The sequence below is a fragment of the Martes martes genome, assembly GCF_963455335.1.
Source record: "Martes martes genome assembly, chromosome: 6".
NCBI classification, from domain to species: domain Eukaryota; kingdom Metazoa; phylum Chordata; class Mammalia; order Carnivora; family Mustelidae; genus Martes; species Martes martes.
The window spans coordinates 12,009,938-12,032,601 of record NC_137893.1 but is presented as its reverse complement, the minus strand read 5'-3'; the positions used below and the strand labels follow the sequence as shown (position 1 = coordinate 12,032,601).

Sequence of the window (22,664 nt, the reverse complement as noted above, 5' to 3'; positions counted from 1 at the left end):
CCCATTCAGCAAATCGAGGACGCCGCGCAGTCATGGGCTTCCTGTAGCTTTCCTGTGGTCCTCCGTGAAGAGCGGGGCAGAGGGGAGCCCATCTAGAACTGATGTGTCAAGTTCCTGGGTTTCCTTGGACACAAGTGGCCCATTTGATTCTTGGCTCTAAGGCTCTGGCTTTCTGTTGGGGTTATCCGCCGCGGAAAGAGCGGAGACACGTGTAGGCCGTATTTGACGGGCCGGGAAGCCCGTCTGTAAGGCCTTATTATGGAGAGGGTAATGGTGCGGCTGGAATTCCCGCAAAGAGGCTGGTGTTGGTTTCCAGCCACCAAGGCTGCCAGGGGAGGGCTTGGGTGTGCCAGCCCCTGACGATCCCGGATTCCTCTTCCTGCCTTTTTTTTTTTTTTTTTTTTTTTTTGTGGTTTAGATTGAAAAATCCCTTTTCCTGGGGTATGCCATCTTTTGAGAAATTCCAGCAGATTTTTGAGAGCGCCCTGTTGGGCCTAGAGTTTCTGAACAAAGTCTCTCTGTCAGCGTGGCGCTTGTTGTAACAGTAACATCGTCTCCGTCTGTAAATAGCCATTAATGCTGTGCCAGGCGAGTCGGGGTGCACTCCACAGACAGAAGAGACGGGACTTAGGTTCCTGCCCCCACTCAGACGGCATCAGCCCAGCCGTGCTCACCCGATGAGGAAGGTAATTGCAGCCTGAGGTTCTTTTTTTAATTCCCCACCCGGTGCTGAATCACTCTCGTTCTGAATTGATGTATGAGGAGTGTAGGTCCCGAAGCTACCAGAAGCCACTTAGATGCAGATTTGCTCTTTGGAAGAAATTGCTCCTGGGAATTGTACGTGTCCCTTATACAGCTTGTCACCAGGGGTGGGGGGCACGGGGGTGGAATTGCACAGCTGGCTCTGATGTGGCAAACCCACTGATCTCCTGTTGGTGAGGATGAGGGCATTTTGGCTTCCACGGCCTGGTGTAGGATGACGAAGAGCATTTAGCTCAGGGAGTGCTGTTTGTGTGTGTGATCGCTGTTACTGTGGCTGGCCTGCGGACGCCCCAGATGCCCAGATGTAAAAATGTAGAAGTTCCTAAGGATGACTGGTGCATTAAAAAATTTAAAAGAAGGGGCACCTGGGTGGCTTAATCGGTTAAGCATCTGCGTTCAGCTCAGGTCATGATTCCAGGATCCCGGGATCGAGCCCTGCATCGGGATCCCTGCTCAGCGGGGAGCCTGCTTTGCCCTCTCCCTCTGCCTGCTGCTTCTCCTGCGTGTGCTCTCTCTCTGTCTAATAAATAAATCTTTTTTAAAAATTTAAGAAAATTAGAAGAAAATATGAGTGGGAAATAGACTGCTTTACCAGGACACAGAGAGTGTTGGTCTTAGACTCTTCATTGCAACTAACGGTGTTGAAGGTCCTTGTCCGTTTCAACACTTCCATCCACGTGAGTGTGTGGTTTTCTCGAGCTGAGCAGGGAGTTACAGACCTTGGGTACAGACTGTCTTCCCTAGCTTGGTGTTGTTGGGGCATTTTGTCCCCTTGCCTCATTCTTCACCCTTCATTTATTCACTTGTTTATTTAACAGACAAGCAATAACATTCTGCTTGATGTTGCAGATGCATAAAGATGAATTAGACGTTATTTTCTATCCTCAAGAAGCTTTCGTTGAGTGGGAAAAGTAAAACGCTTGTAAATAATAATTCACTACTAAAAAGTCCTTTTCAATAAAGAGAGTTAGAAGAAGTTCAGCTCAGAGGTAGAGTTCCCACTGATTTTTCTGTTTATTTTGAGCAAAAGTTCCAAAAGAGAGACATGAGAAATGGGGGAAAGGTGATTAGCATTTGCCTTGAGCACCGCAGCTGGGCAGTTACCTGTGGGGGTGTGTGTAGTGTGGGGTCTGGAGGGCATTTTACATACAGCACATAGAGCTCACCTTGCTAGTGTGTGAATGGGAAATAAAATTGGAAAGCCTGTTGGGGCCAGATTGTAGAAAACCCATATTTGCAGGAATCTGTAACATGTCCTGGCCTGTATCTAAAAAAACAAAAACAAAAAAACAAACAAAACCCTGAAAAACTGGTGAGTATTGCATTAGTCTCCTGCTTTGTGCAAAATGCAGAGGTTTTGTTGGTCACTTATTTTCTTTTTTTTAAAGATTTTATTTATTTATTAGATAGAGTGAGAGAGTGTGCACATGAGTGTGGGGGGCAGAGGCAGAGGGAGGAGCAGACTCCGCTGAGCAGGGACCCTCCCCCCCACACCCCATGGGGGGCTCATCCCAGCACTCTGGGATCATGACCTGAGCCGAAGGCAGATGCTTAACCAAATGAGCCACCCAGGCCTTTGGTTGTTGTTTTTAATGACTGGAAGACCTTGCAAAAGAAATACTCAAATAAGTGTTTTTTTTCCCCCCCTTGGGAAAGAAGGAATAAATGAATTACTAAAGGTCTTTTATATTTATTTATTTGACAGACAGAGATGACAAGCAGGCAGAGAGGCAAGCAGAGAGAGAGAGGAGGAAGCAGGCTCCCTGCTGAGCAGAGAGCCTGACGCGGGGCTCGATCCCAGGACCCTGGGATCACGACCTGAGCCGAAGGCAGAGGCTTTAACCCACTGAGCCACCCAGGCGCCCCCAAAGGTCTTTTATAAAACCAAAGTGCTCCTCCACATGTGAAGCCATGGCCAGGAAGGGTGTGGTCCTCACAGTGGTCACTAGGGGGCTACCCTGCTGGCTTGTGGTAGGGGGTGCGCCGTAGCAAGGAGGATGAGGCATTGTTGGAACTGAGGGGGAAACTGGTAGATAAAGCTGGCCCGCATTTTGAGTTAAAAACCAGTCCTGTATTATGTCTCCCGATAGTAAATGGAAATTTATCTTCCAGGTAAAAATCTACAGAATTTCTCTGAAGAACACTGTATGAAATTTCCGTGGGCGATATCCCTTTTACTAGCTCTTTGAGAGTTTGGGGGGACTGGGTCAAATCTTGTCTCCCGTGCTGGCTGAGTGAGCCGTCTAGAACTGTTAGTTGTGGTTGAAAGAGAAAGCTTTATAGGCTTTTACCTGAAAGAAAATAAACCTCTGACTCTTCTGCGGCTGTCATGAGTACTGATTGTTGAATGGTGCTTGTCTGCATTTCCATGTTTGTTGTTTGTAATGGGCTTAGAAATGAATTATACTGCAGACTTTCTCCTTCCTGGTGAAGGAATTGAGACCGTCAGGAAGGACCGGGTGGGGATATCTCTTCTTGAGCTTTCCCTTCTAGAGACAGCTGTGTTGTGACTGTGTCTTTCATTATTTGGATTGGTAATACCCATGCCTGGTGTGCCATCCTAGTGGTACGAAGGGTTCAGCAGTGAAAGCTGTGCAGGAAAGTGGTTAAGAGCATGGCTACTGCTCATGTAACTTGGGGTCAGTCTTGCTTCAGGTTTGGACTAGCCGTGGGACGTTGGTTGGGCACGCCTCTTAATCTGTTTGTGCTTGGTTTTTGCAGCCATAAACTAGTCTAGGGTTTTTATGGGATTAATGAGCTAATATTTGGGAAGGACTAGATAGTGGCACATAGCAAAAACCACATAAGCATTTAACTGAATAAAATAGATGAATTTCTCCCACTCTGTACTTAGCCACCCACTTTCTCACCCAGAGGTAATCATTGTTCTTAGTTTCTTTCTCATTCCAGTCTGGAGACTCTTAAATGTTGGTGAAAATAGTAGGGCATTTTCCTGCTCTGTTTTATTGAATTGTTTTTGTCCATGGCTATGGTAGGCAGATAATGCCATACCATAGCCAAGAATGTCCACATGCTAGTCCCCAGAACTTGTGAATATGGCAAAAGAACTTAGGTGGCAGAAGGAAATTCAGTGATGTCATTGGATTAAGGGCCTTGAGATGGAAAGATTCTCCTGGATTATCCGGTGGACCCACTGTAAAACAGAGGCTGGAGAGTCCGAATCAGAGATGTAGGGACGTAAGGAGATTGGAGTGATGCGGGCCTGTGAGTGAGGTAATGGGTGCAGCTTCTAGAAGTTGCAGAGACGAGGGAACAGATTCTCCCCTGGAGCCTCCAGATGGACCATGGCCCAGGCAGACCCATTTCAGTCTTCCGACCTCCAGAAGTGTAAGATAATAAATTTGTGTTTATGTGTCAATCACTGTTTGATGGCTGAGGTGCAGAAATGAAGAACCATAGTCCCAAGTAAGTGAAACCATATGATAATTGACTCTCTCTCCGAGCACAAGGAATAACTCGGAGAACATGGGGAGATGGAGAAGAGAAGAGAGTTGGGGGAAACTGGAGGGGGAGACAAACCATGAGAGACTGTGGACTCCGAGAAACAAATTTAGGGTTTTGGAGGGGAGGGAGGTGGAGGGTTGGGTGAGCGTGGTGGTGGGTATTAAGGGCACGCATTGTGTGGAGCACTGGATGTGGTGCATAAACAATGAATTTTGGAACACTGAAAAAAAGTTAAATTAAAAAAAAACAACAACAACCATAGCCCCACCTTCAGACTGCTACAGTGGAAGTGGGGTGGACGTGTGAGTAGCCAACAACGATCCTAATCTGCCATCATAACAGCTCTAGTCCCGCAGTTCTAAACTTGTGGGTCTCCAGGTCCTCTACTGTGAAAAATTATCAGGGATCCAAAGGGGCTTTTGTTATGTGGGTTATATCTGTCAAGGTTTACTGTATTAGATTTAACCTGAGAGGCACCTGGGTGGCCCAGGTGGTTGGGTGTCCAGCTCTTGGTTTCAGCTCAGGTCACGATCTTGTGGTCATGAGGTGGAGCCCCATGTTGGGTTCTGTGCTCGGTGCAGAGTCGCTCTCCCTCTCTCCCAGCCCCTCTCCCTGCTTACACACACATACTCTCTCTCTAAAATAAATAAAATCTTTTTTTTATTAACATAATGTATTATTTGCTTCAGGGGTATAGTAAGTAAATAAAATCTTAAAAAAATTTAAACCAAGAAATTTAAAAAATATTTATTAAAATTTATTTTAATGTAAAAATGACGAATCCGTTTCATGTTAACACAGTAAGCATATTTTTAATGAACTAGTTCTCCAAACCAAAAAAAAAAACAAAAAATCAGTGAGACTAGCATTGTTTTACATTTTTGTAATCTCTTCAATGTGTGTCTTAGTAGAAGACAGCTGGGTTTTATGTCAGTATCTGCATTCAGCCTGTTGCAAATGCATGTTTTTGTGAAAGTGATTTGAAGAAAATCCATCCTCACACAGATAATATAGCTGGCAAAGGGAGGAGTATTTTAATGATCTTTCAAAAAATTGTGGATATTCTTCTTTACTATTACACCTAAACTCAACAAGTGGTAGTTCCTTCAAGGTGAGTTGTATGTGGGTTCTGAAACACTGGTTGTAGACCTTCCTACTTGTTCCGATTAAAGTCCACTGGCCTGTTGTATACTTTGAATGGATCTTTTAGTCATGTGATTTTGTAATGTGCAGTGGTTATTTGGAAAATATTAGGTTGCTGGGTTATGCCAGTCTTTCAAATATGGATGTTTCATTATGCAACATTAAAATCACATTAATTAATATCCTCACCAGTTTCATGTGGACAAGTCTTGATGTGTTGGGAAACTATGAAGCTCACAACGGTAGACACACATTTTCCAGGATTTGAATTTTTGCCAGAAAGTTTGAAATATATCTACAATACTGTCCATCTTTTTCCTTGGAAGTGACAGGCTCACTTTGTTCATTTTATGTTTTCATTTAAAAAAAAAAAAATTTAAGTAGGCTCTATGCCCACTGTGGGACTTGAACTCATGACCCTGAGATCAAGAGTTGCATGCTTTACCAACTGAGCCACCCAAGTACCCCACACTTTGTCCATTTTAAAGAAAATATTTTGTCAATTTTTTTGAGTAAAAATTGTTTTGTGGGGGAAAAAAAAAGAAGTTAGCTTGCAACACAATGGTGTAAGTGCATTTTCTTGCAACAACCATTGCATAAGAGCTGTATGGATCCTTCTCAAACATGTTCACAAGGGCTGAGTTCTCGTAGAGTCAGCTGTTTTCACTGCTTCACCGAGGACGTTGTTAATGGATGCCGGCATGTTCTCGATGGCACTGTGCGGTAGTGGAGTCAGTAGTGACTAGGATGGTCGGTGCCGCTGCTCTGATGTGTGCTACGCCACGAGCAGATCTACCCGTGACTGCCTTCCACTGCCACTGCGGGTGTCCCCAGAGCGAAAATGGCCGATGACATCTAGCATTATTATTGAAAATACTTTCGAACTTGTAGGCCGTTTGAGAGGGTCCCAGTGGCCCCTGCAGTCGACAGACCGCACTCTGAGAAGGGCCGTTACGGTATAGGGTCAGCGAGAATGTGTGTTCCAGGTTCTCAGGGCCACCTCTGAGGGACAGTCTCACTTGTGTTAAACCCCGAAGAAAGCAGAGTGCCTTCTGGGCACAAAGAAGTTGTGGAGGGTGGGGGGGTTAGGGTCTTGCTGAGGGGGGATGTGTGTGAGTAATCCAGGGTTTTGGGAAGGTAAGGCTGGACTGGTGAGCAAGGGCCAGGTCACAAAGGGTCTCGTGTGCCAGGCGAGGAGGCCAGGTGGCGAGGAGCCGAGGGGGAGGGGAGGGGACCTGAAGCTGCTGATCTGCCCCCGAGAAGTGATACAGTTGTGGGCCAGGCTGGGATGGGGGGGGGGGTGGTGCTGTGGTAGAGGCGCATCCCCAAGCTCTCACCAGACCCCTGAGGTTGGGCAGGGCAACCTCTCCTTCCTCAGCCCAGGGTCTCTTTTTGCTTTATCACGAGTAAGTCGCCAGACACATCAGTGGGGCCATTCAATAAAGATTTGCTCAAATGTAGGCAGGAATGAATCAAGGATATGGGAATGACAAGCTTAAGCTTTTAAAAAGAATTAAAAAAAAAAACAAAAACCCCAGGGTCTTGTGTTTCTGATATTAACTTTATTTTTCAAAAAGATGCTAATGCTTACTTTGTATCTAAAATGTGTTTTTTTCCCCAAGTACAAAAGATACAGCTTGTGGCTGAGAAGGGAATCGCGGCTTTGTTTAGGAGGCTGAATTTATGATGCTTTAAAGAAATTTGTCTTTGAGAATTATTTTTTCCGTGAAGTTGGCAAATGAACTGTGAAGCTTAATTTTAATTCTTAATCCGGAACTGAACCACTGAAGTTGTCTATGACGTGAGACATGCCATGTTCTTACCCGCCCCTCCCCCAGCCCCCACGGCGAGTGCTCCTTACCCATGAAGAGTGCCTGAGGCCGAGCAGAGAGACTAGGGGATCTCTCTCTCTTTCTCTCTCTCTTTTTTTACTTTAATTTACTCATTAAACAAATATTTAGTGGCTGCCTGTTCTGTCCGAGGCACTGTTTTTAGAAGTGCTGGAGATAGAGCAGTGAACACGACAGGTTAAAACTCCCTGAGCACATGGGCCTTACATTTCAGTGCATGGAAATCCATTTAAGCAATAAACATAATAAGGAAATGATACAGCGTACCAGCAGGTGATAAGTGTGACGGAGGACGAGTGCATCTGGGGAGGAGGGACCAGGAGTGGGTGCAGGTGGCTGTTGTAACTAGGGCAGCAGCACTGTCGGTAAGACCGAGGCATTGGTGTAAGCTTGGAGATGAGGGATGGGGGATGGAGCCTTGCGAACATCTGGAAGCAAAGCTTGCCCAGCAGAGGGAACAGCTGTGGGTGCCCTGAGATGGGGATGTAAGTGGCATGTTTCAGGATCAGCAAAGAGCCCAGCGTGCCTGGGGAAGAGTGAGGGGCCTGGGGAGCAATGGGAGGTGAGGCCCAGCAGGACACGTGAGGCAGCATCAGGGAGGACTTGATAAGGCCGTTCGAGGTCTGCAGAAAATGAGGCGCCATCCCGTGTTCTGGAGCAGAGAAGTGACGTGATCTGACTGCGGTTTTCAAAGGATCACCAACTGCTGAGAAGAGGCTGTAGGAGGCCGAGGGTGCGTTGAGGCTTCTGCAGTGATAAGTGGGGCACGATGGTGCCTTTGCCTTCTGTGGTAGCTGGGGGCTGAGGGGTGTACAGCCCACAGAGCTTGCTCAGAGATCGGGCGTGGGGTGTCAGGGAAGGAGAGCAGGCAAGGATGACTCCGAGGTTTGGCTTTGAGCAACTGTTAGGAAGGAATTGCCATCAACTGAGATGGGGAAGCTGTCGATGGAGTAGTTTTGGGGGGAGACCAGGAGTTGACTTTGGAAGACCTTGTGTTAAGCCTCTGTGTTTATAGAGAATATTCTACCTGCTTCCAAAATGGTTTTAAAATTACGTATACTGAAAGCCCATACATAATCCACAAAACTCATCACAATTAACAATGTAAAGGGACGCCTGGGTGGCTCAGTTGGTTAAGCTGCTGCCTTTGGCTCAGGTCATGATCCCGGGGTCCTGGGATTGAGTCCCACATTGGGCTCTTTGCTCAGCGGGGAGCCTGCTTCTCTCTCTGTCTTTGCCTGCCACTCTGCCTGCTGGTGCTCTCTCTCTCTCTCTCTCTCTGGCAGATAAATAAAATCTTTAAAAAAAAAAATTAGTAACATAAAAGGAAGGGAAGGAGATTTGAATGACAACTTGCCTACTTGAAAGGTTTTTCACTCCCAGTATACGGGCAAAAACATCTTTATGAGAAAATGATGATGTTTGAAATAGCACAACAAATTAATTCCTTTCATTTCAGTCAATTGAGTTATGATTTGTTGCATCTTATACATTTGTTTCTGATTCTCTAGTTCTCAGCTCTGATTATCTATTTATAAATTGTTCCTAATGACCCCCCCCCTTTTTTTTGAGAGAATGAGAGAGAGAGAAAGAGAGCATGCTTGTGCAGTCAAGCTGGGGGAGAGGCAGAGGCAGAGAGAATCCCAAGAAGGTTCCATTCCCACAGCAGAGCCCAATGTGGGGCTCGATCTCACGACCCTGAGATCATGCCCTGACCTAAACTCAAGACGACTGAGCCACCCAGGTGTCCCCATATAAATCCTTTTTTCCTTCCCTCTCCTTTTGTCATTAACATCTTTAACATGTTATGGGAAGCCGTGACCAAATTCAAATTATTCAATTTTATTACTTGCTAATTGCTCTGGGAGAATTCGTTTGCAAAGAGACATATGAAATGGTTCACAAAATTAGTTTGTGTCTTTTGTGCAGATCCCTGGCCAGCTGCCCCTGGAAAGTGGGCAGACACAGTCCCACGTGGCAGAGTGTACAGAATCCCTCTTCCCCCCAAATCTCCCAGCAGTCTTCCTATAGAATCTGGAATTTCCAGGGACGTCCTTAGAAGCTTCTAAGCTTGCTATTCTCAGCTTTTCTACATTTACCTTCCCAACGCTAATTACTCCGAAATTGCCATTTGTGAGTTAATTCTGACTTTAATGTTTTGGTTGATGAATGACCACTTCTGTGAAGTTCACACTTCTGTGAAGCTGAGGCATCTTTGCACGGTGGTATTAGCAGAATTATTTGGATGTCTGCTGAATTATGTCATTATTATGTCCCAAAAACAGTCGAGGAGAAAAGGCTGAAAAATGTTGATAAGAAGCCTAGGTTTCGTAAGCTTAATACGTATGACCCAAAAATGCCAGTCATCATGTATGCACCGGCCAGCAAGCCTGTAGCCCCGTGTGGATGTTCTTTGATCTCCAGTAGGCCAGTGTGTGTTCAGTGAGGAAGGAGGGGGAGAAGATTCAGGTTATGTGTCAAGTGACTATAAATAGACCTTTTTATAATTTGTTTGGGTCCCTGGGAACAGAAGTCTGCACAGAACTTATAAACTCAATTTTCAGACTTTGGGATTATAGTCTGTGAGAAGTAGGGCTGCCTCCATGTCACCTTGAGGGAATCTTGGACTCTGTGTCTTTTGAACTCTGAAAGCATTTTGCCTGTAAATCTGATAAGGAAGATAAGATTTATTGCCTTGCAGTATTACTGTGGACTTATCATAATTTACCTACTAGATTGAAAGATCCCTTGAGGAAAGAGACCTTGGGGTGCTTGGGTGGCTTAGTTGGTTAAGCGTCTGCCTCTGGCTTAGATCATGATCTCGGGGTCCTGGGATCAAGCCCCATGTCCAGCTCCCTGCTCAGTGGGGAGTCTGCTTCTCCCTTTCCCTCTGCCACTCCCCACCCTCTTTGGTCCATCTGTCTCTCTCTCTCTCAAATAAAATCTTAGCAAAAAACCAGGGGCCTTGAGGAATACCTGAGTTTTTTTTTTTTTTTTTTTGAAAGATTTCTTTGTTAGAGCGTGAGAGCACAAGCAGTGGGGAGAGGCAGAGGGAGAAGAAGAGGGACAAGCAGATTCTGCACTGAGTGCAGAGCCCAGTGTAGGGCTGGATCCCATGATGCTGTGGTCCTGAGCTGAGCCAACATGAAGAGTCCGACTCTTAACTGACTGAGCTACCCAGGCATCCCGAGGAATACCAAGATTTTTAAGACCAGGCAGCCTAGTGCCGTTCTTGGGAATAGCACGTGTTCTTTCAAGTATTGTATTAAGTGAAAGGGTGGTTCATAGGAGTCTCTTAATGTAAAGTTAAGGTGGTGTTCCTCAGAGTGGATTCTGGGGGATAAAAAACTTTTGATCTTGATGAAGCCCCAAAAGTTCATTTTCGCTTTTGTTTCCTTTGCCTTTGGGGACATGTCTTCAAAGAAGTTGCTGTGGCTGATGTCGAAGAGGTTACTGCCTGTGTTCTCCTCTAGGATTCTGATGGATTCCTGCCTCACGTTGAGGTCTTTTATCCATTTCGAGTTTATCTTTGTGTATGGTGTAAGAGAATGGTAGAAGTTTCATTCTTCTACACATAGCTGTCTGATTTTCCCAGCACCATTTATTGAAGAGACTGTCTTTTCTCCACTGTATATTTTTTCCTGCTTTGTGGAAGATTATTTGACCATAAAGTTGAGGGTCCATATCTGGGCTCTCTACTCTGTTCCACTGGTCTATGTGTCTGTTTTTGTGCCAGTACCATGCCTTGGTGATCACAGCTTTGTAGTAAAGCTTGAAATCAGGCAGAGTGATGCCCCGGTTTTGTTTTTCAACATTTCCTTGGCAATTTGGGGTCTTTTCTGGTTCCATACAAATTTTAGGATTGTTTGTTCCAGCTCTTTGAAAAATGCCGAGATGATCAGGATGGCATTGAAAGTATAGATGGCTCTAGACAGTATAGACATTTTAACAATGTTTATTCTTCTGATCCATGAGCATGGAATGCTCTTCCATCTTTTTGTGTCTTCTTTAATTTCTGTCATGAGTGTTCTGTAGTTCGTCGAGTACAGATCCTTTACCTCTTTGGTTAGGTTTATTTCCAGGTATCTATGGTTCTTGGTGCTATAGTAAATGGTATTATAGTAAATAGTAAACGGAATATAGTAAATGGTGCTATAGTAAATGCCATAGTAAATTCTCTAATTTCCCTTTCTGTATTTTCATTGTTAGTGTATAAGAAAGCAACTGATTTCTGTGTGTTGATTTTGTATCCTGCCACGTTACTGAATTGCTGTATGAGTTCTGGTAGTTTGTGGGTGGAGTCTTTTGGGTTTTCCATATAAAGTATCATGTCATCTGCGAAGATAGAGAGTTTGACTTCTTCTTTGCCAATTTGAATACCTTTTATTTCTCTTTGTTGTCTGATTGCTGTTGCTAGGACTTCCAGTACTGTGTTGAATAAGTGTGGCGAGAGTGGACATCCTCGTCGTGTTCCTGATCTCAACAGGAAGGCTGTGAGCTTTTTCCATTGAGGATGATACTCACTGTGGGTTTTTCATAGATAGATTTTTATGAAGTCAAAGAATATTCCCTCTGTCCCTATACTTTGAAGGTTTTTAATCACGAACGGATGCTATATCTTGTCAAATGCTTTCTCTACATCAATTGAGAGGACCATGTGGTTCTTCTCTCTTCTCTTACTGATTTGTTCTGTCACATTGATTGATTTGCGAATGTTGAACCACCCTTGCATCCCATGGATAAATCCCACCTGGTCATGGTGGATAATCTTTTTAATGTACTGTTGGATCAGAATCCTGGAGCACACCTAGAAGCTTCCCAGTTTTCTTCTTTATAAATCTGACTACTGGGGACATGTGCTGAGACTTTCTCAGAGCTGAAGACTGCGCATCTGCACACGTGTGTGTGTGTGGGGGGGTTCCTCTGGGATGGCCCAGGATGCTGCTTGCCAAACCATATGCCCAGCTCCAGCCAGTGACTGCTTATCCTAGGAGAACAGCTCACACCCCAGTCAATGCTGCTCTGTAACTTCCCTGGGCTGATTGGTGCCCACAACACGGGATGCTTTTGGCAGATAAAAACCAAAACCACAACTAAAAAGCAACAGTCTGTATTACCCACTGTTGGTCAGTGCTGATAGTGAGAAGTGTTTGAAGTTTAATTTGAGGGTGGTAAAATTTATACCAGACTGGATCTGCAGTAAAGGGGTCTGGATTCTAGCTCCCACCTTGTGCCTGACCTTGGGTGCATTACTCTGACTTCTGTTTCCTCAACTCTGGAAATGAGGGATCAGACAAAACAGTTTAGCTTTTTATTTTTCCTCTGAAATTCAGTTATTTAATAGGCTTAAAGCACAAATGGTAAGGACTATGTGCCTTTCTTACACAAGTTTGCAAAGTGAAAAGAGCAAAGTAATGATGAAGCGTTCCGTTTTGGTTTTGCGACAAATCTCATTACCCCTTTAAATAGCATCAGGTCTTGACTGCTGCAGAGAAGGTGTTTGTTAAAGCTTCATAATGATAGGCTGACTCAAATCTAAAGATCACAAAGAACCTTAAAGGCATTAATTACCCCTTACATCACCAGGATGGAGCAGAGATGTGTTATTATCATTTTACTTTCACAGCTGGGTAAATCAAGGCACAGAGACACATTAAATTGCTGGTAACTTGGACAAGGTCATGGTCAGTGGTAGAGAGGGAGAGAACTGTAGCTTCTGCCTTCTTCCTCCAGGTACGGAAAATGTCCGGATTTTACTTGCTTTCTTCCTTTTAAATATCTGTTAACATCTGTAGAGTGCAGCCCATTGAGAATATGCCTCTGCAGTAAAACAAATTCAGATGTGGGGCACCTGGGTGGCTCGGCTCGTTCGGTTGGGCATCAGACTCTCGGTTTTGGTTCAAGTCATGATCCCTACCTCCAGCTTTGTGCTCAGTGGGGAGTCTGCTTGGGATTCTCTCTCTCCCTCCCTCTGCACCCTCCCACCCCTCGGCTCATGCGTGCGTGCTCTCTCTCAAATAAATCTTAAAAAAAGAAACAAAACAAATTTAGATCTAACTGGATTGATAATCGGCTCTGCCTTACCTGAGTTTTTATCTGGAGGCTGGGGATGGTGATTGGTAGCCGACCACCTTGTGATTGGGGCTTTCTCAGTTCAGGGGAAGATCTGTTGTTGAGAAATAATTTTACTGTCATCATTCTTATGCTTTTTTGGGGGATACTTTTGATATTTCACACTGATTTTTGTTAACCTTGAGTAACGTGACCATATATTTTGTGTGATTTGGTTCTTTGGAATCACCTCATGGTGGGCTTGAACTCTGATGTCTCTCCTGTAAGATCCACATGAACGTTCTTACCTTTTGTTTCAAAAAATAAGTATAATTCACGTACCATAAACTTTACCTTTCAAGTGTTCAAATCAGTGGTTTTTCAGTATATTCGTGGAGTTGTGCAGCCATTACCACTGTCTGGTTCCAGAATGTATTCTTCAACTCCAGAAGATAGAGTGAGCCCAGCAGCAGTCACCTCCCTGCTGCCCCTCCCCCCAGCCTCTGACAGCCGCTAATCTAGTCTCCATTCTGTGGATGCCCCTGTCCTGACTGTTGCACAAAAATCATAGGCCATGTAGCCTGTTGCCTGACCGCTCCCAGTTAGCATCATGTTTCCTAGGTTCATCCATGTTGTGGCATACATCCGTCATGGACTCCTCTTCATGGCTGCGTGATACTCCATTCTGTCCTCTTTCAGTCCTGCCCGGCATTAGCTTTCCTGGAAAGTGTTACCCCGGTGTGCTTTCTCCTGTAGCACCCCTCCCCCCACACAGAATCTGTGTATGCTCCTGTTTTAGGTTTTCTCTCAGGGTCTTTAAGTAGAATTCCATCTAAGTTGTTTGTAGGTGTTTTGAACTTCAATTCTGAAACTTTGTTAAAGTTCTTAAGTGTCTGAAATACAGTGTTGTCTCTTCTGTGCCCCCCGTGTTAATGAAGTGTGTGTTACCTGGGGGTCTTCCCAGCTCTGGTGCATACCAGTTTCTACTACATCCGAAACCTTGGCTGGAGATCCCTTTGACCATTGACTTGTTTCATCAGGGACCTGGTAAGGGAGGCCCTTTGCCTTCTTTCTTTGGGCTAAGTGCACACCTCTGCCACAACCATAGCCCATCATGTGGGCACACCCAATTCCCTTCTCCCTGCTTCTCAGAAGGCCTCTTCTCTTTTATGTTGTAATCAGCCCAGTGGTGGCCTGCAGCCCATTCCTCCCCTGACAACACCCGCCATCTTCCTTTTCCTCTGAAGATTCTTTCAGACACTGAGGACAGTTATCACAAGATAATTGACTCAAATCATGGCAGCCTGCCGGTAAGAAACCTTTTCTACCAGTCTTTGCTTCTCTCTGTTTGTCACCAGAAAGCTTGCATTGTCAGGAACATCACCAATTGGAATGTGACCTCCAGTGAAATGGATTTGGAAGATTTGTGAAATTTACATTTCTCTGGCACGGTGTTTCTGCTGTAATAGAATATACTTCTCAGCAAGCTTAACGGTGACATTCAGACAGATGCCTTGATTTTTCTTGACGCAAGAATAGTAACAATAATGAAATGAAGAGTCCTGGATATCTTCAGAAAAGTTGATCGGTTTTTATCAGAAGTATGTGGTATCAGTGGGTGATGTCTTTGTTAATGGTGTTAGAGCACTTGACCGGTCTTTGTATGCGGTCAACTCAAGAGTTACTGTATTCTCTCGTTGAACAGTCCATCTGTTTCATTTAAATAGTTTTATTTTCATTCTGTTTCACTGACCAATGATGAGTAATATTTGCCTAGATCACAGAGTATAGCAAATGCCATTAATGAAGGGTGTCTGATCACTGCATCTTACACAAAAAGAATGAGCAAAATGTAGGGGAATCTGAGTTAATTAAAAATAATGCTATACAGGTCTGCACATTTAACCTTAAAAGTTGAGACATTTTAAGCTTTTATGTGCAGATAACTCAGTGTTCAGCATCCTCTTGGCACTATGATAAACCGTGTGTGGTGGATACTAATGCAGAGTTTTACAACAGTGGGTGAAGCTTGGAGAACTGAAAAAAAATAATGTGATTTAGTATCCACAGAATGCTGTATTCTTCCACTGGCAGCATTGATTTACTAAAATCTTTATCTTTCCTTAAAATTGCATTCACACTCTTTTAAAGAACAAAAGATGCATGAGGTGAAGGAATTCAGTTGGATAATTTCTAAGACTCTTTTTAAGTATAAAATTTATAGATTCTCTACAGGCTGTTCATTTATGGAATTACAGAATAGAAATTCTGAGAAATTAAACAGAAATTGAAAAAATCGAGTAGATTAAGAATATAAATCCCACAAACCATGTTCTCTCAATATAAGTAGATACAAAATTATTAAAAGTCAAAGATGTACAACTCTAATGCCACAGGGGAGTATGTAGTTGAAAACCTAATGAAACCATTTATTATTTACTTGTGAATTCTTTGAAATTATTTTTTAGATTTTTTTCTTCAGTCGTCCTCATAGAAAATCATCGTTCTATAGTTTGCACCTCAGAGGGGAGCCTATGGGTTAATGACTAATCAACTAAAACATTTTTTTGAGCGTAAGATGAGAGTCCCAATTAAATATCCTACATTATTTATCTGAACACTATCTTTTTAACTGCCTTCTTTATTAGCATATTTCATTTTTCTTCAGGAAGCGAGGGAGCTAATGTTCACACTGCACCTGCTCTTGGCTCTCGGTTTGTGGTGCGTTTTGCCTCCTCTGATGTCACTAACCTTCCTGGAGGTGGAGTTGTAGACTGGCTACAGAGAGAGGCAGGGGTGGTTCTGCATGGGGCAGGGGCGGGGGGGGGGGCTGCCCTCCAGTGATGTTTTGGAAGTTCATGTGTTTGTTTTGGTTTTCATAATAAATTGGAGAAATACAGCACTTAGTGTTCAGGGACATGGTTGCTGGATGTCCTGCATGTCCAAGTTCATTTCTCACAGTGCAGAGTTGTTCCACTGGACTTTCACTTAGGTGAAAAACATGCGTAATTATCTGAGCCAAGAACTGGCTTCGTTTGGCAAATGAACACAAATTATTTTTTTCCCCCCATAGCTACGGGCTACTTTGAATTTTCTAGGAAAGCAGCAGGCCAATAAACCAAGGGAAGTTTGTGCTTTATTTTGCTCAGAGCTTTGTCAGAAGATTTTGGCCATTTAGAATCACTGATGGCAGCACCCCAAATGCATTTGAATCTGCACCAAGACCCCTGGCCCGGGTCTGTGATGACACTGAGACACTGAGCGTGATTCTTTGCAGTGCACATGTTGAACGGGCTTCTACAGTAGATGCAGGAGGCATTTGCACATCGAAACCCACATTTTTAAATGTTGCAAATTACTTTCATTTTCCTCCTTGTGTTACTAGTAGGGCATTATATTGCTTCTTGTGAAACTGTATATGAATTTTGTTTCAGAATAGTGTTGAAAAGGGGGGCTTTGGATGTGGTGATATTGAAAGTCTGTACTATAGTGTATGCTTTGAAGCATGAAAAGCATAGCTTAAAAATAATTCTCCTGGGGCTGGCTGGCTCTGTCGGAACAGCGTGCGACTCTTGATCTTGGGGTCATGGGTTCGAGCCCCACGTTGGGTGTAGAGATTACTTAAGTAAACTTAAAAGAAAATAATTTCCATTCTCACTGCCTCTCCTTTATTGTACTTCGCGTGAGTCCAGCCACAGACTGCAGTTTTCCCCCATGCTATGACTGTCACCATCCATTTCCCAAAAAGGTCTTCTGGTGGCTAGCTCATAGGTGAAAACATTCTAGTTTCTTCTTCTGGGCCTCGGGGTTTGATACCATCTTGAGACTTTAACTCCATCCCTTAGATAGTTGCTGTTTCTGAGAATGCAGGCAGCCTTCCCAGACTTGGCCCGAGGGGGTTCTGGATCTCTCGGGAGGCCTCTCCTCTGTAGGGGCAGAGTGCCTTGCCCACTCTCCTCACAGGCAGCAGCTGCCTGGTGTCTCGGGCTCTGCTGGAGGCCAGCTAGGTGGCTGGCCAGGGACTGGGAAGAACTTCTTGCCTCGTCCTTGGAACCTGGTTGAGTGAGGAGGAGGACGAGGATGTGGCCAGCCAGACCAGGCTTAGGCAAAGGCCCCGCTCTGTGAGCTCTGTGTTCGTTGTGGCTACCTGCTGAGCAGACCCAGAGCTCCCGAGAACGAGCGGCAGGCAGGAGACCGGCAGGGTTACCAACGTGCACCCAAGCCCTTCCCAGACTTCCCGGTTGCCACCCATTCCCAGAGGGTTCCCCTCCACGGGCATATCCACATTAGCACCCGCATAGCCCAGCGCTTCTTACGGGATGGGGACGAATAAATGGCAGAGCCCGGGCGCCTGCATATTAGCTGTGCTAAGTTGGATTCTGGAGCGCTGTGAGCGTAAACTTGAATTCACACGACCGGCTGTGTGGGCGAGGCAACCCGAACATTAGCGTTTCCTGATGTTTCTGTTTTTAAGTGGAGCCCCAGGATGTCATTTGAACACAGGTTTAGCTCTTTTGTCGTAAAGGATTTGGGATTGCCGGCGGCTTGGCTGACAGTGGTATCAGTCTGTACTGACGCCTAGGACAGGAGGATACCGAGGTACGAGGCGTGTCCAACTGGAGCCTCCCGAGTCCCCGGTCCTCTGCGGGAGGGCGGGGGGCGGGGAGCGCCTGCCTCGTGTGCCGTCACTGTTGAAATAGGTTTGTTTTTGAAGGAGAGAGATGGCCGAGCCTGGTCTCAGGTGCAGCCCCTGACCTAGTACCTGGTCCCTAGTGGGTGTGCCACGCTCTGCAACCGTCCGACTGGGGGCTGCATGGACGGGGTGAGCAAGGCCACGTGTGGGAGCCGAGGCCGTGGCTGTGGCTGTGCACCGTGCAGCTCTGTCAGGCCACCTGCCGAGTAGAGGCTCGGGCTGGCCAAGGGCCATGTCTCAGGGGCTGCACCTCACCCTGAGTTGTTAATTTCCACCATAAGTGAGATGTGAGACACACGGGGGTGTTTACCAGATGCAAATCGATACCTTGACCTGTACTTATGTTTTTCATCATTTACAATCATATTGGCCTAAGGTTTCTGGAGTGAGTCAGTTTCCTTACCGGAGCCCGCTGTGCACCGGCTGGGTGGGAAGCCTGGGCTTACGGCTCTCCCAGTCGGAAGAAGTGCCCTGGCTTGTGTCCTGGTGCATACGACCGCTCTGGGAGGCCATCCCAAGGTGAGAGGCCAGCTTTTTTGTTGGCAGCGGAAGGACAGATGGACTCCCGTCAGCCGCCGGTGCTCAGGCCGTGGGCAGAGTGTAAGCGGGGCTCGATGTGGGCTTCTGCACCCAGGACAGGACGTCCGTGCAGTCCCTGTTTAAAACCACTTTGTAAGTCAGCATTCGAATCTCACTGGCCGACACGTTCTTCTTTCCTTTTTCTTTTTCTTTCTTTTTTTTTGAAGAGCCAGTCTGCTCTTCTCCCAGGGCCTACTTTATTCTCCTTCCTCCTCTAGAATCCTATAGGCACCCTCCTTTTTATGGGGCTACAGGTCCTGGTGAAATTTGAGGCTCCCGGAGCTGGGGTCAGAAGCTGGGGCCCCTCAAGCTTGGCTTCGCTGGTGCTTTGTCGTGTCTAGGACAGCGTTGCTGCATTGCTAGTGGGTTGGACAAGGAGTCCTTCACTGTGGAGACTCTATCCGTGCCCAGATGCCTCTGTGAAATTGGGTGGCGGAAGAGCTCTGAGATTTCCTTTCTTGGCAGAACTCAAACTGTCCAGAACCACTTCTGCCTCTCGGATCCCTGGGGCCAGCCACATGGGAGCTGGTTCCGAGAGCCATCCTGTCCAAGCTCATGTCTCCGGGAGGATCTAAGCTGCACCCAAAGTCTCGCTAAAGTTCAAGGGGGTAGCAAAGGTGATGGGGCCTTACCGACACATAGCAAAGCCTTGTTTCCTGGAGTGGGCGGGGCTTTGACCCAGAAAGGAGAGCCAGAGTTCTGTTACCCCACGAAAATATTCTGCCTTTGTAAGAGTTAAAAAGTTTGGGGAGTTTTCAGTGTTTCGCTTCCAGAGTTTTGTGAATATGTTGAATAGATGACTCAGAACTCACTTGGCTCCCACTTTTGACATCAGCCGTGTTATTTTCACCACCATCCATCTGGCTCCTCCCGGCTCCAGAGCTCCTCATGCCCGTGCGCCTTCTCCGAGAGCCTCAGGGGACTTCAGGTCTCCGCCGTCTTTGTATCCCCAGGACTCAGGGCATATCTGACGTGCGGCAGGTGCTGTGGAAATCCTCATCATGAATAAACACGTTGGTTGTGTCCGAATTCCTGTACTGGATACAACTCTGGGAATACGGATGCTCTTTATTGACAGGGTAACGGCGGCAGCGATGCAAAGCTGATTCTGTTCCCTGGGGGAGGGGCGGCCACACTGTAGGGCGCCCGTGACCCTGCTCCTTCGTGATTTCCTTCCGCTCCTCTGGCTTGGCTGGGTGAAGACAGGTATGTCCTCTGAGGACCTCTTTTGCTCCCTATGCGCCGTCGTCGGCGTTTCTGGTGTTCTCCCTGTGGTCTCACTCTGCGCGTTCTTCGTGGGGCTGCTTCCCTGCAAATCCACCTTCCCACATAGACTTTACTGGACGGCCTGACGCCTGAGTGTCTCCCACTGGATGCACACGTGTCTCGGGCTCAGAACCGCCAAAGCTAGAACCACTAAGCTCATGAGTTCCAGGCCAGCTCTTGCCATTCCTCATCTGCCCCGTCACCAAGGCGTAAAACCGGGTACTCTGCCTTGACGTCTGCTTTCCATGTCTACTCCTACGAAACAGGCAGCAAAGAGGACGCCCGGAGGGTCCACCTGCCCCCGTTTCTACGTTCACTTCATTTCTTTGCTCTTTTACGCTGAGTTCATTTGGGTCTTTTCACCTCATACCTGCAGGGTGGCTGGGACTTTCTGTCTTGTTTTTCTCCCAAGGTCATGCCCTTTATTAATAGATGCCCCTGACACAGGGCACCCTTCCCTCCCTTCACCGCCACGGCCACGCTCAACACATTTCCAGAAGGTTCTGGGCTCTTCCTGTGATTTGCCTTCACTGAGTGGCCTGGCTCCTGCCTCCTGCTCCTGGAATCCACTCTCCCCACTGCCCACCGGTCATTGTTAGCCTTAAAGACAAATGGATACTTCCAAGATTCAAAGACTTTGCTCTAATGCTTCCTTTGCTATCAGAACTAACTTCCTTCCTGACGGTCCCTACTGCGTGGACTTTTCTTATATCATATCGGACACTTCTCCTTCTCCAAGACTAGAACCTCGCCTTGAGAGCGGTAACCATGTCTCACTCATTTTTGTATCCCTAGGACTATGCCTAGAAAACAGCTGTTTTTTTTTGCGCAAAAAGTGAATGTCAAATGGATGAAAAAAAGTTTGTGCCGAGTACAGTAGGAACATGGGGTGTTTTCTTTTGTGGATCCTGTTGGTTGGTCTCCCTTAAGCACAGGTCCATGTAGCAGGCTAAGGAGGTGGTCGTGACGGAGGCACAGTGGTGGATTGATTTTGGCTCAGGGACTAATCTTGCTTCCCATGGAGTCAGCCTGGTGGGGACCGGGACTGCCTCTGTGGTGTAGTGTTTGGGGCCTAGGAAAGGTGAACCCAGGTATTCCCTCCTGTCACTGCTATCTGAAGTTTTCCCAGGAATGTCTCGTGCATCTGTGATCAGCACTGCCTTATCCAAGCTAACTTACTCCAACCACAAGTGTGACTTGGACTCTCCGGTCCTTTTTTGGGTAGGGTAAGAGGGTTTTGCAAGAGGCAAAAGGAAGAAGAAATTAGAGCTCCGGAATTTTGTAGATCATTCATATATTTTTGTTAAGTCTTCTCTTGTCTTAGAATCAAGTGTCTGTGTTGTGTTTGGTTATATCAGCAAGGATCATGGACCAGCATTCCTAAACGTGGGTTTCACCAACTTCCTAGAGCTCCCATACCTTCTAAAGGTCTCCTAAAGACCAGTGTCCTGGCCCCCACCATGTTTGATTAGCCTCTATCTCTGCTGGGTTAGCCTAGATCAACTTGGACAGGTTCAAGATCAATGACGACTTCTTGTAGCTAAGGGGATCGGAAACCACCTGGTTTCAGCTGCTTGATAAAGAGTTAGAATATAAATGAAGAGTTAGAATGTAAACCTACATTATATTATGATACAGGCTAGTCTTTCCATCTTTCTTGAATTTGTTAATTTGAGAGCCACTGGAAAGAACTGGGCTTGGCAGGTTGTATGGTTGTAGGTGGGGGTGGGGTGGGGGGGAGTGGACGGAAGCTCTACTTGCCTTTGATCTTACTTCTTAACCTTTACTCTGGAAGTTAAAGGTTTGCTATTCCTCATGGGACTTTCAGTTTAGGATAAAATTGTGGTTGATGTCAGAGAATGAAAAGTTAAGCTTTCAAATGACCAAGTTGTGGGTTGTACTAATAGCCCATGCTATGCTGTTGCATCCCTGGGTGTCCAAGATTTCCTTGATTTTTGCCTAAAATAGGGAAGTACCGACGATGGTCACTGCCGTTTGAGTCTTGATCCAAATAAGTCCTTGACGATCAGAGCTGAGTGAAGTACAGTTTGCACAGCAACAGGCACAGTCACAAGGCATTGAAGTCACGGTCTTGACTGGTCCCTGGTTGCCTTTGAGAGCGGCAGGAGACGTAGCTTCTTTGTTAGCGGGAGCCGGGGTCTGTTGGAGGAGACCCTTCTTGTGGCCATAAGGACCGCGCCCGCGCACTGCCGCCACGCCGTTCCATGCTGTCTTTCCCTCCCTCTCTTTATCCGAACCCTTAAACCAGTCATCGTGATTCTCGGCAAAGGGCCAAACTCACTTTTATGTGTGTTTTTGTTACTTTTTATGCAGATTTCAGCAACGTCCCTGATGTCACCACTGGCCTGAAAAGGAGTCAGACCGATGGCGCGCTGGCCCAGGTCCCCCACGGGGAGAAAACAGGGCAGACATTCGGGGTAAGATGCTGTCCCAAATCCTAAAGAAGGACCGGGCTGACGAGCATGAATCCCCCCCACTTCACGTGAAGTGGGGAAAGGAGATGGGGTTATCCAGTCCCTGGGTCTGTCCGCTGAAACAGACGTTTTTTTCCCTTAATGGAAATAGTTTCCTTATTTATTTGAAGTGAAGTGTGTTAGGACAGTTTGAAGAGGACAGTCTATGCTCAGGGGTTCTGAAAATTATGTTCAATGACTGCGTTGCTTTCCTTTTTTTTTTTTTTTTTGCTCACAGATAAATTATTTTTGGAATGTTGTCACTTTGTTTTGGTAAAAATATCTAAAACATAAAATTTGGTATTTTTACCATTTTTAAAGGCACACCGCAGTGGTGTCAAGGACATTCACAATACCGTGTGACCATCGCCACTGACCCGT

The 22,664-nt window shown here is 46.0% G+C and overlaps 1 protein-coding gene across 1 annotated transcript in view; it reads left to right on the top strand.

Annotated features, from left to right (window-relative positions):
* Positions 1-22,664, top strand: part of TIAM2 (TIAM Rac1 associated GEF 2) — a 111,643-nt gene that overhangs the window by 49,368 nt on the left and 39,611 nt on the right. Inside the window, exon 14 of the mRNA XM_080807247.1 lies at positions 22,144-22,247. Coding sequence (XP_080663373.1) covers positions 22,144-22,247 — 104 coding nt within the window. The remainder of the gene's footprint in view (positions 1-22,143; positions 22,248-22,664) is intronic.